The sequence below is a fragment of the Malurus melanocephalus genome, unplaced genomic scaffold (assembly GCF_030028575.1).
Source record: "Malurus melanocephalus ecotype Western Australia unplaced genomic scaffold, MMel_1.1 scaffold_25, whole genome shotgun sequence".
NCBI lineage: Eukaryota > Metazoa > Chordata > Aves > Passeriformes > Maluridae > Malurus > Malurus melanocephalus.
The window spans coordinates 1,561,092-1,573,075 of NW_026623257.1; the positions used below are offsets into that span (position 1 = coordinate 1,561,092).

The following is an 11,984-nucleotide window of genomic DNA, read 5'->3' on the forward strand; positions in this document are numbered from 1 at the left end:
CACTTAGTAGCAGTTAAGCAAAACGACCCCCTGCATGACAGGTAGAGCTTGTAACTGTTCGATATTTTCCTGTTTTCATAGCAAACCAAAGAGAGGGTGAAGTTGTTGATACAGCTGGCTGATGGCTTTTGTGAAAAAGGGCATGCTCATGCAACAGAGATTAAAAAATGTGTCACAGCAGTGGATAAGAGGTACAGAGACTTTTCCCTGCGCATGGAGAAATACAGGACCTCTTTAGAGAAAGCTCTGGGTATTTCCTCCGATTCCAATAAATCGGTAAGAGAAATTTGAGTGTGATGACAGATAAACAAGCTCTACATGCATTTGATTTAGCTGCTGTTTTCTCCTGTCTCCTTCCTTAATCATTTCTTCCTTTCTTTAATAAAGAGCAAAAGTTTGCAGCTGGATATAATCCCAGCCAGTGTCCCTGGGTCAGAGGTGAAACTGCGCGATGCTGCTCATGAGCTTAATGAAGAAAAACGGAAGTCTGCCCGCAGGAAAGAGTAATACATTTATTTATTTTTCATCAATGAGACTGCACAAATCAATCCTGAAAATGAAACAACTGTCATGGCATGTCAGGCAGCTTAGAAATCATACAAATGGTAAAAAGAGAGTGATAGCAGTATCTCAGTATCTYTTATTGCCATTTATTCACATGCTTGTTCTCACAGATAATTCTAGCATGACAGAATGTTAAACTTTCAAAACTGTTAGACTTCCTTTAAAATGCTTTTTTCTTTTTTAGAAATAATGTGAAATAAATGTGTAAGGGTGGGATAAAAGACAAAAGTCAAATGACTGTAGCAGTGAAAAGTGTTAGAGAAAAACTTTTATCTCCTTTCCCATTTCATTTTGTGCTGGTTAGTAATGGAGGGGTGTTACCTCTTAGGTTTCCTTCACCTGTTGTCTTTCTTCACATTTCGGTTCTCAGATTTTTTCTTGCTTCAGTGGAAAAGTAAGAGCTGATGAGGAGAAAGATGTATTCTGGTTATTATGCATTCGTAGTGGTCTAACAGACTGAAATTTGATTATTCTTTCTGTTGTCACCCAAGGTTCATTATGGCTGAGCTAATTCAGACAGAAAAGGCTTAYGTAAGAGACCTCCGGGAATGCATGGATGTAAGTTTTCTTTTTTCACTAATCTTTGAAGGCAGGATTCAATCCGTTTCTTTCTGTTTCTTCCTGTTTTTAATAGCTGAGCATGATTGGYTTGAAATCATAGGACTGAATTAAGTAATTTTACTGCTGTTGAKAAGAAACTTAAAATTGCATCTGATGACAGCCATTTCAGAATTCACCCTATATGTTTTGCTTTTGTCGGTACTGAGTTTCAGTATTTGTTCCTTTCCCAATTCATAATTGTGTGCAGGGTTTTAGTTTTAGAGAGAGGAGGGAAAAAAAGGAGGGGTTTACTTTATTTGCTTTGCTGGCAATAGAGAAGAGCTTGTGCTAATTCTCTTATTATCTGTATCACATGTTGTGCTACTAGCTGACTTTTTGAATAGAAATTCAGTGAGATTCCATGGAAAAGTGCCCAGTAATTGTTATGCTGAAGCAACCAATGTTCAGTGGTAGCTGTTGCACAAAGCATGAACTTCTAGACTGCAGACATGACCTTGATAAGGAATATCCTGAAGCATTAGAGGTTGTCAAGAACACTATGCATTTTAAATTATGAAGTCTCAGGGACTGTGTTAAATTGTCAGTTTTAGAACTTGTATTTCACTGTCAAAATCACAAGGTGTATTTGACACAACAGGCACTGTCACAATTGGAGATGATGCTGCTGTTTGATCTTTGCCTCGTTTCTCTGCACGAGTGTGTACTTACAGRTACCTGGCTGCTTCTGTTGGGAGTTTATCATCACTTTTCACACATCTTTTTTCTTCTGGGCAGACATATCTATGGGAAATGACAAGTGGAGTCGAGGAGATCCCACCTGGTATTGTAAACAAAGAACACATTATCTTTGGAAACATGCAGGAAATTTATGAGTTCCACAATAAGTGAGTGACTTATCTTCCATTTCCATACTACTGCTAAATCCAAATGATGACCTGAGGGATTTCCYAATGAAAATATTGTGTATATCAATAATGAATGCTTTTCCATTAAAAAAATCTGAAGATTTTCCTCTTGCACTGCTAAATTATTTCAGCTGTTCCTTTATGCAGAGAGGTAGGTACACCCTTAGAAACTGTGTTTTTCAGTCTCAGGCATTTTTCAGCATTTAAGAAATYATTTGGATACATTAAAATTTTGTCATAGGTTTTTCAGTTGTTCCRAAGAGATGAAAACCACTGAACTCAGCAGAATACAAACACAGCACAAACATTAGGGCTCTGTCATTCTTTTAGAACTTTCCTTCCTGATATGCAAGTGCAGCTGTTAGTGGAAAAGAGTAGGGCTCTTTCTTGGCTCTTCATAACTTCTGTGGAGATGCCCTAGCATCATTACCTTTACTTGAGTATGGAGTATGAAAGAGACTCATCCACTCCATTTTTTCTGGAGTAATTTTGAGGGACATCTCTGTACAGAAATCAAACTCTGAATCTTCCTTCTTTGTTATTTCATTGGTTGTGAACACATTTGCATTGGCTTATGATTCTTTGAAGTAGTAAAATATRCCTAGCGTATTCCAGACCCTAATTTTACAGTTTTTTGTATACTCTTGTGTTAACGTGAGAACTTGAGTATCCAAAAACCAAGGTTTGGGGGTTTTTTTTGAAATTGAGATGAGGGCTTTTCTTGAAACCGAAAACAGTAGGAAACCTTCTTGATGGAGAAAATAGCAAAATAGCAGTTACYAAATTATTGTGTATTCTTATGTATTAACTGTATGTCTGCTGGTTCAATTTCTGATCTTCACATCAGAAATTTTATTGAATTATATTTTATATTAGTACTTCTATTACACATTTTTATCTATTCTAGATTTTTATCTTTATTTCTTTAACTTGAGGCTTTTGATATTACAGAGAGTTGTCTAATGGCCTTTGTTCACAGATAATAGATCCRAACAAATTGCTGTAATTAACATGTTTCATGTGCCTTGTACTATTCGTTTCTTTTCTACCCCCAGTATATTTCTCAAGGAGTTGGAAAAATACGAACAGTTACCAGAAGATGTTGGACATTGCTTCGTTACTTGGGTAATGAAATTAGATTTATGTTCAGAAGTAGAAAGGGAGATAGGAGGCATGAAGGAGCGTATTCTTGCTCTCAGATCCCTTTTTGATTTGCAAAATTAGTAAAAGTACCTGTTTGTTCAAATTTAAGTAAAATGTGTATTTTTAACTGAGTTTAAGGCACTCTACAATTAGAACACAAACWCTACAACACACTAACAACTAAGGCACTCCTGTCAGATGCCAGTGCTTAGCTGCTCTTGAAGTGTATGCAAGTTGCCTAAACCTGTGTGCAGATTTGGTTTGTCTTAGCTTTGAATAACCTACTTTTATATACATAGCTGGTTTTTTTTCAGTCTTACTTGCCTGATGTATTCTTTTATGCCATGATTTTGAATGGGAATATAATTCTGTACAGCTCAGTTTCTTGATAGGGAAGATAAGATCTCTGATAACACTGAAAACTTTGAGACAGGAATGATGCTCTCTGATAAGCTGTGCAAATTTGCATTTTGTTCTGCAGGCAGACAAATTCCAGATGTATGTTACCTACTGTAAAAATAAGCCAGATTCTACTCAGCTGATATTAGAACATGCAGGAGCATACTTTGATGTAAGTAYATCATGTCCATCTAAAATAGCACACCTTGGCTGTTTGACTCGTGTATTTGCAGATCTGCTGAGTGCCCAGTTTAAGAAAATTCAAGTTTCTTGTTAATAACGCTGCAATTTATTAAGCTGTCATCTTAAGAAAATCAGTCCTGTATCTCCCATGTTAACTTCCATTGCTCAGTTGGTGTTACAGAGCTGTCAAATCAGATGTGAAAAGTCGCTGTCATGTATCAGAGCGGTTCAGAACTGGAAGCAGGTTCTGGCACCRACAACCGAGATGTGAATCTTCAGCTCACACAAGCATATCCTGCAAATGTTAGCATTTTGATGTGCTTAGTTTGCATTGTATGTAGTAAAGATAGAAATCTTGGGTTTTGGAGCATTTTTAAACTGCAATTGCATGTAGTAGTAATTCAAATGACTGCTGTTGTTTAGAAGGGCTAAACCTCCTTATTCAGTCCCAAGCTTCCTTGGTCTACACATGTAATATTCTGCATTAAAAAGGGACAAAAATGTAGAGGTGTTAAGAGGTTTTAGGGAGGAATTTTGGGCATGCTGAATAAAATTTGGTTTGACAGATGTTAACAGATTATTCAGTAAGAGTGCTCTCTTTCCATTTTTTGCCCAGTGTGCTGAGCCACTAGCTGTGTAATGACACTGTATTTTTTTTTTAGAATTGTTTGTATAAGTAGAGGGAAGTAGAGGAAATCCCTGAAGAYCTTGGGGTTAATCTCAAAAGTCTAATCACTGAGGAAATGGGGTTTATAAACAWTGTAAGGCAAAATCTTCCTTTGAAGCCTGTGTTATGTTTTCAATGTTTGAAGAAGAACAGGTAAGTTACAGAAGATCAGGTAGATACAGCAAAATAATCCAAAGAAAAATGTTTTAAAAACATTTTAAAAAATAACAATAGGGCTCCAATAGAACTATTAGAAATAAATTCTTGCCACTGCCTCCTTTGATCCATCTATTTTACCAGTACATCCAGAACTCTCCATCCCCTAATCCACCTAAAGTGGATTAGAAGTGTGAAGATCTTATTCTGTGCATGAAGAACTCAAGAGCTTCCACTGATGACACACACCACTGATCCATGTGAAAATATCATGTGTAACCCATTTTGGGAAATACTGATACTGTAATCATGGTTAGAGGGCACATAGCATGGGGCATGACTGGCTGAAGTTGCATGGTTAAAATACATCCAATGCTATGATAAATGCCAGACCCTATCAATGAAGTTCAGCCCTAATCAGTACCTGAAATCTGTGATCATCCCATCTAGCTATCAGATAATTCTGTGTGCCACCTTAAGCTTTGTGGAGGTCATTCTATTTTCTATTTCTAAGTGCCTGCTTTCTTTTCAAGTGCCTCAAAGGTAACCTCTTYTCTTCAGTGAGAAACTGTTACTCGGTGCTCCCTCTGCTGGGGAATGAGGCCGTCCATGACTGTTGGCACTGAAATAGCAGGGGATGCTGAAAAACCTCCATCTCAGCCTTTCTGGTATTCCTGCCTCTTCCCTGAAACACTGGAATCTGAGGGWTTTTCCCCTCTTGCAAGTAGCAAAAGAAGCACAGATCTTAATGCTTTTTAAAAAGTTGTTGCCACAAGTTCCATGTCCCTAATTKTTGCACTTTGTGTTTAGGTTTGTTGAAACATTTCACATGTGCTCTCAGAGGTAATAAGTTTAAAAAGTCTCTCACTGTTCGTACCAAGTGAGCTGGCTCAGCTGGCAGATGCACAGCATAATGATTCTCTGTGCCTTGAATATCTGGTCATCCTGGGTTTTGAAATTTTATTCTTGCTAAAATAGAATTTTTCATTAATGTATTACTGCATATCCCTCACAGCAGTTTATATCTGAGTGTTGGTGCTTGCAGTCCTCAAATGTTTCTTTTCCTCGTAGGAGATACAACAACGACATGGATTGGCCAACTCTATCTCCTCTTACCTTATCAAACCTGTCCAAAGGATAACAAAATACCAGCTTCTTTTAAAGGTCAGTATTCAGGGCTATTCATCTGGTTCTGCTGTCTTTAAGAAYGCAGAGCTCTTGCTGAAACCAGAAGGGTTGTTCTACTCTACTCTCTGAGACTCCAGCATCCGGGGCAGCCTCAAATACCACTGCAAAATTTCAACTGAAAATGAAAGAAGGCATAAACAAGCAACTCCTTGTCCAGATTTCTGGACAAGAAATCAAATTTCAAAAAGAATACCTGTCTACTAATGTTTACTTAGAAAATATAATTTACATTTCCAGGATAAAAATGTAATTCATGGCCATATGGATACATTTTTGTAACTGTTTCTACACCAAATTTTGGCAAGCTGTTAGTATGGTGATGGTGTTAAGTACTGTAAAACAGATAATGGTTTAATGTATTTCTGTATATATAAAACTATAATATAAAATAGCTGTAAGACATATGAATATATGTGTGTATATAAGTAAATATATACACATACTGACAGTATCTGTAGACCTGTTGCACAACAGTTATTATTTGTAACGTTGCCTGGAAATGTTAAGTAAATAGTAGCTGTTAAAATAAGCACAACTTTTGGAAACCTGTAGTTAGAGCTTTCACTCAGTGGACAGATGTCTTCTCAGCTGAGCAGCAGCGTTCTTGCACTGGGCTGGGTCTCTCTGAGGTGACAGTGCTTGTTTTGTTGTAGCAGCCTACAAAAGYACTGTAACTGATCTGTGTCTCCCCTTTTCACTTGAGAACAGCCATGTGTGATTGCTTTTGAAATTTCTGAAAAGCATTAGAGGCTATTTCAGGGCAGTTGGATGGAAACAAATACATCATTTTTCACTGAAGCTTATTGACTGCTTTCCACTTGCAAAGAGTTGCAACCTATTCAAGTTATAATTACAGAAATACTCTAGGCTGTGCTATTTCAGAAATTTTGAGGTATTAATCCCAACAATTATTTTAGATATTGTCTTAGCCTGGCACATTACAGAAGTAGTGGGATAGATTGTTTTCACCAATGTTTGCAGGGACGGTTGTCTTTGCTACATAGTAAAATGGATTTGTCTGGTGGTTGCTGGGTTTGTTTCTTTCTGTAAGAAGAGAGATGTAAAGCATGGAAGGATCAAGAATTTAAAACCTGAATGACARATGAAACATTTTACATTTCTAGAAGTTTTTCTTGTTTTTTCAAATGGTATTGAAGCTGCTCATCTTCTGTGCCTCTGAGAGATGCTTAGTTACTGTTGTATGGAGCTATCATGCAAAATTTAAGTGTGATCATGTAGTGTTTTGCTGTGATGGTGGTATTGGCAGTTAAATAAAAACAATGTAATGATGATAATAATAGAAGTCACTTGGCTTTCCCTTTAAAAGGGAGGAAAGGAATTTAACCTGAGGGAATTAATTAAGTAGACCTTTTGAATAACAGAAGGAACATAATATGCCCTTTTGGTTACATAACCTGCATTTTATCTTGATACTCTTCAAATGTTTAAAGGCTGTGAGGAAATTTGARTATCAGCTCAATGCTGTTAAGTCTGTGGGATGTTGAATGGGCAGAGAACTCTATGCCCTAAATTCTACTACAACACTTCAGCATTTTCCATTCTCTAACTTTTGTCCCCAAGTTAATATATGTTTGTATTGAAGAGGTTTGTTTGTAGGTTGCTTTTAACTGCGTAAACACAGAACAGAATCATTTGTGGATACTTAGAATAGAACAATGTAAATTCTCATTATCAGTAGTTGTACAGAGCAGGYCTTTGGTGCAGTGGAGCAATGACTGACATGGGAGGCAGGAGGGCTCCCTGTGTGCTTGCCCTGCTTTCCTCCATCTTCATGGCTTGGCAACTGCATTGTTCTGGGCCCAGATGTAGCACAGCATGTGATAACTGTCTGTGCTTATCAAAAAAAAGGTTTTTTCTTAACGTAACTTTCAAAGATTTCTTATTAAGCAGATAATCCTGTTTAAATTAGAAGTGGGTAACTGATAGCTTGGGCTGCTCCTTGAAGACCTGATCAAGACAGAAACAAAGTATACTGCCATATCAGTGGCAGAGTAAGAAGTCTGAAAAGATTTTATATGTCAAAAATGATTCTTGATTTGTTAGAAGTACTCTKTGTTTGTCTGTCATACTTGTGCAGAAATAAGTGATAGAGTCCTCACRTCACCTTGTCTTTTGCAGGAGCTGCTCACGTGCTGTGAAGAAGGTAAAGGTGAGATTAAGGATGGCCTGGAAGTGATGCTTAGTGTGCCAAAGCGAGCCAATGATGCCATGCACCTCAGCATGCTAGAAGGTAGGATTCAAGCTGCCTTTCCAATTTCATTGTGTACTGCAGATCAACTTTGTTTAGTGAACATGTTCTTTCCTTTGGGCTTATATTTTTGGCTATAGCAGTGCCACTGCAGATTTGAAAAACATGTAGGCCAATGAAGTAGTCCACTACTCACCCAAAATGCAATAGGTACTGGTCAGATATGCTGGCTTTGGCTACATTTTCCAGCCRTTATCCTTAGCTCCTTTGTATGAGGCATGTTAACTGTATTATTGGTAATTTTGCTGATTTATGTATCAAATAATTGTCTCCAAGAAGTTTGTCTTTTTCACATCTGTTTACTGCCTGTTTCATAACAGACTTCTCATTGAAAAGAAATGTATCTTCTGGCAGTAAAATGTCAGCATAAGCCAATTCAGCCCAATCCCAAGCCAGCAGCCAGCACAATCATGTTCATGGCAGACTGTGGAGGTTGGATGCAATGCTTCTATGTGCTTAAAACAGCTTTCTGCCAAAATCTGTTTTGCAATTGGCGCGTTATCATGTTATAATGGTGCAATCATACATTTAGTAATAGAAGTGTTTTTCTTGGGCATTTAATTTTTTTGAGAGAAAAGCAGTGCCTTCTTATCCTACAGTTGCTGARTAAATACTTAAAAGTGCCTCTAGTCAATATGCCTTTTCTTCCCCTCTGCCTTCTAGTAGCAGCATGCAGCTTGTCATGGAGTATTTCCAGTATTGTGCTAGTTACTATAAAACTCACCTTAGTTTGTCATGTGATCCTTGATTGTATGAATGCTCCAAATCACCACTGTTCCTATATTTTAAACAATGGAGATGTYGGTCAGTTTACAGGATCGGTTCCAAATGCTTGTTCAGGAGGTGGTCCTAGCATAAATGCAGACCAACTTTGGTAATAATCTTTTGACATTGGGAATTCAGCTCTGGAGAATATCCTAATCTTTTACATAAGTTGCTTTTACAGCAAATCATGCGTGTATTGTTGAGTCATCCCATGTTGGACAAATATAGTGAGTGAGCACATTTCCTCTTTATGTCTCTGGAGGATTTTGAGTGAACATCCTGACGGAACTTGCCTCTGATCCTCTCCATACTGTTACCCTGTTTGGAACACAGAACTGGCAAGCAGTATCTGTTTAAAATACCTTTTGATACTACTCAGAAGAGTATGGTAGACAATTTTTGTTATCCTCCAACTGTAAAGCTGTATATTTAACTGGGAGAACATGGTACCACTAAAATGGAAGTCAAATCATTGGTRTTCTCAATCTTCATCTTTTTTTCATTGTGTCTTAATATAAGTGATCCAGCTGGTAATTGCTTCATTGTGGATTGGTTCTGGCATGAGCAATGGCAGGCTGATTGTATGCCAACAGCTCCAAGCTGCCATGTTTTTTCATCCCCAGTTGGAACACATTTCTGTGCTTATTGCCTTCAYGGTAGAGAAGGTGTGCCTCCAGAAAAGGTGGCATTTGGGAGCTTGCCACTGTCAGAAAAACCTGATGTGCTTTGTGTCCTTGCAAGTTGCTCACTTTCCACAATGGCGGAAAGTTATAAGGGAAATCATTTTCATGACAGAAGAGGTTACCAGAAGCTGACAAAGACACAGMTCTGTCATTTGTTGGTAAAACATTGCCAGAATAGTTGATTAAGTTCTTAAAGTTGGATGTCTAAATTTAGAAGTAGATATGAGCTGCAGTTACATTTAGTGTATTGCAATGTTAAAATCAAGTCTTGTTTTTAGTATTGTTTTCTTGGAATCTCATCTTTTGGAAGTTGTGTTGGGGAAAAAAAWAATATAGTTTAATGAACGGAAGCTGTGCTTTTTGTGTTCTTTGTACCAACTTTTCATGGTGAATCTTTCCCTTCACTCTGTTTTTAGGCTTTGATGAAAATATAGAATCTCAGGGAGAGCTCATCCTTCAAGAATCCTTCCAAGTGTGGGACCCAAAAACTCTRATTCGAAAGGGAAGAGAGAGGCACCTTTTCCTTTTTGAGATGTCCTTGGTTTTCAGTAAAGAAGTAAAGGACTCAAGTGGAAGGAGCAAGTACATTTACAAGAGCAAACTGTTTGTAAGTATGGGAGAACAGCTGATCTCAGCTGTTCTCAGCTGATTGTAAATATTTACAAAAATGTCTAGATTAAGCCTCAACTGAGCTCAGGTGATTTAAGTGTGTCTGAAGAACCTAAACAACTATTAGAGAGCACTGAAAGAACATGCCTTGGCATGTATAGATTTTCTTGCTTTTGAGGCAAAAGGATAGGCTCAAAGCAGCTACTGAAGGGTACATGCCAGTCTTGGTGTGTCAGGTCAAATGAAAATTGGTATTGGGCTGGACTGGTTTTGTTTTGTGTGTTGATTACTGGTTCTTTAACCCTTATTTGTATAAAGCAGAGGGATGGAAGGAGTTGAAAAACTTTCTTGTTTATGATTGGAGTGGATTCATTTTAGTGGATATTCTACACATACTGATTGGGGAGGGCAAGAACTTTGTTTTGGAAAAGTTCATTCCATAATGTTTCCTGAGACCAGTAGTTTTAGAGTAAAGTTCTGTAAATGGAATTACAGTACTTATGTTCTACTGAGAGGATGTAAAGATGGAAATGTTTTTCTTCCCATCTTAAAAAAAAAAAAAACCACAACAAAACCTCAACTCTCGCTTTCCTTATCTGTAGCATGTATGCTTTACAAAATGTGACTCTGGAATTCACATTCTTACCATCCTGTCTTTTTGGATGACCTGGGTGAGAGCAGTATTCACACTCCACAAATTACAGTAGCCAAGTGGCAAGACACTCTACTGTGGCTTGCTCTGCATCTGTTGAAGGCAAGATTAGCTTTTATACCAAATCATTCAGCACAAGTACTTGAAATCACTTTTCTTCCCAGACTTGCACTCTAGAAAACATTATTCTTGTATTGATCCTACTGGAATATATGACTAAAGCTACATGGTTTAAATACTGAGTCTYCTCTTTGTGCTTCTGCTCATTTTCCTTTATTCATTCCCTCTTCCCACTTCTGTATCCAAACGGGTAAAACAGGTTGGTAAAAAAACCCCTCTTTTTCCCATATCTTTTTTTGCATATTCTGTCACTTGGTTTTCAACACTTGCTTTCAAGATAGCAAGCAGGTAACACAACTGCAGCTGTTTGTTGATCATGCCTGTCTTTGATGCTCTCAAGAAACTAAAATACAAAAAAATGTTGGTGTACTGGAGAATAGCAATAGCTGCCAAGGGATTATGTGGGAGAGTGGACAGAACCGAAAWATCAGTCCTGTAAACTTTTAATGTCAGTTCCTCTGGCAGGAACTTAATAATAGCCTTAGGTCCTAGAGAAGCTGATGRAAATCTTGAAGACTCTCATYGTACCTCAWTTTTAAAATAMAAGAATTCTTTTTGTKGTCGTATTCTATCTGGCAAAATATTCTGTAGTGCAGCTTACTATTATAGCAGCTCTTGTAGTTTGATCTTTAGGAAAGGCACAATTAAAAGCATGCATGTTGATTTGAGATAAAGATCTTTTTTATATGCCATCCTATCATTTACCTCTGGAAGGTGGCTTTACAAAAATGAGGTCCTTCTCTCTRCTTTGGGCATGGTGACCATCAGGGTTTCCCCAGCACAAGATACTCAATGACATGATAAATGTAAGTGGCAGAATGTGTTAATGAACTCCTTTGGCAAGAGACTGAGTGTCCAAAAGCAGATGCCTAAGGAGGGTGGTGGGAGCAAGGCACGTTACGAGGTGTTACTTTGACAGAACGCTCTCCCAGTCACCAGTACCTGGCTGTTCAGGCGCTTCCTCACCTCACTGAGGTTTCCATGCTTCCAGCAAGCCACAGTGATTTCTGTTCTTTGAGCTGTGAGCCTGTCCTGGAGCCACACACAGACTTTTAGCATTGCCAGTGTCCTTCGCTGACAGCCGTGTTGCTCAGCTGCCTGTTGGGCACAGGCCAACCTC

At 38.1% G+C, this 11,984-nt stretch overlaps 1 protein-coding gene across 2 annotated transcripts in view; it reads left to right on the forward strand.

Moving 5' to 3' along the window:
• The window catches only part of TRIO (trio Rho guanine nucleotide exchange factor), a 242,151-nt gene that overhangs the window by 150,216 nt on the left and 79,951 nt on the right, over window positions 1-11,984 (forward strand). For both annotated transcript variants that reach the window (XM_057390375.1, XM_057390374.1), the window contains exons 22-30: window positions 82-276; window positions 388-503; window positions 1,056-1,122; window positions 1,900-2,009; window positions 3,086-3,155; window positions 3,655-3,744; window positions 5,650-5,742; window positions 7,906-8,017; window positions 9,900-10,090. In XM_057390375.1, coding sequence (XP_057246358.1) covers window positions 82-276; window positions 388-503; window positions 1,056-1,122; window positions 1,900-2,009; window positions 3,086-3,155; window positions 3,655-3,744; window positions 5,650-5,742; window positions 7,906-8,017; window positions 9,900-10,090 — 1,044 coding nt within the window. The remainder of the gene's footprint in view (window positions 1-81; window positions 277-387; window positions 504-1,055; window positions 1,123-1,899; window positions 2,010-3,085; window positions 3,156-3,654; window positions 3,745-5,649; window positions 5,743-7,905; window positions 8,018-9,899; window positions 10,091-11,984) is intronic.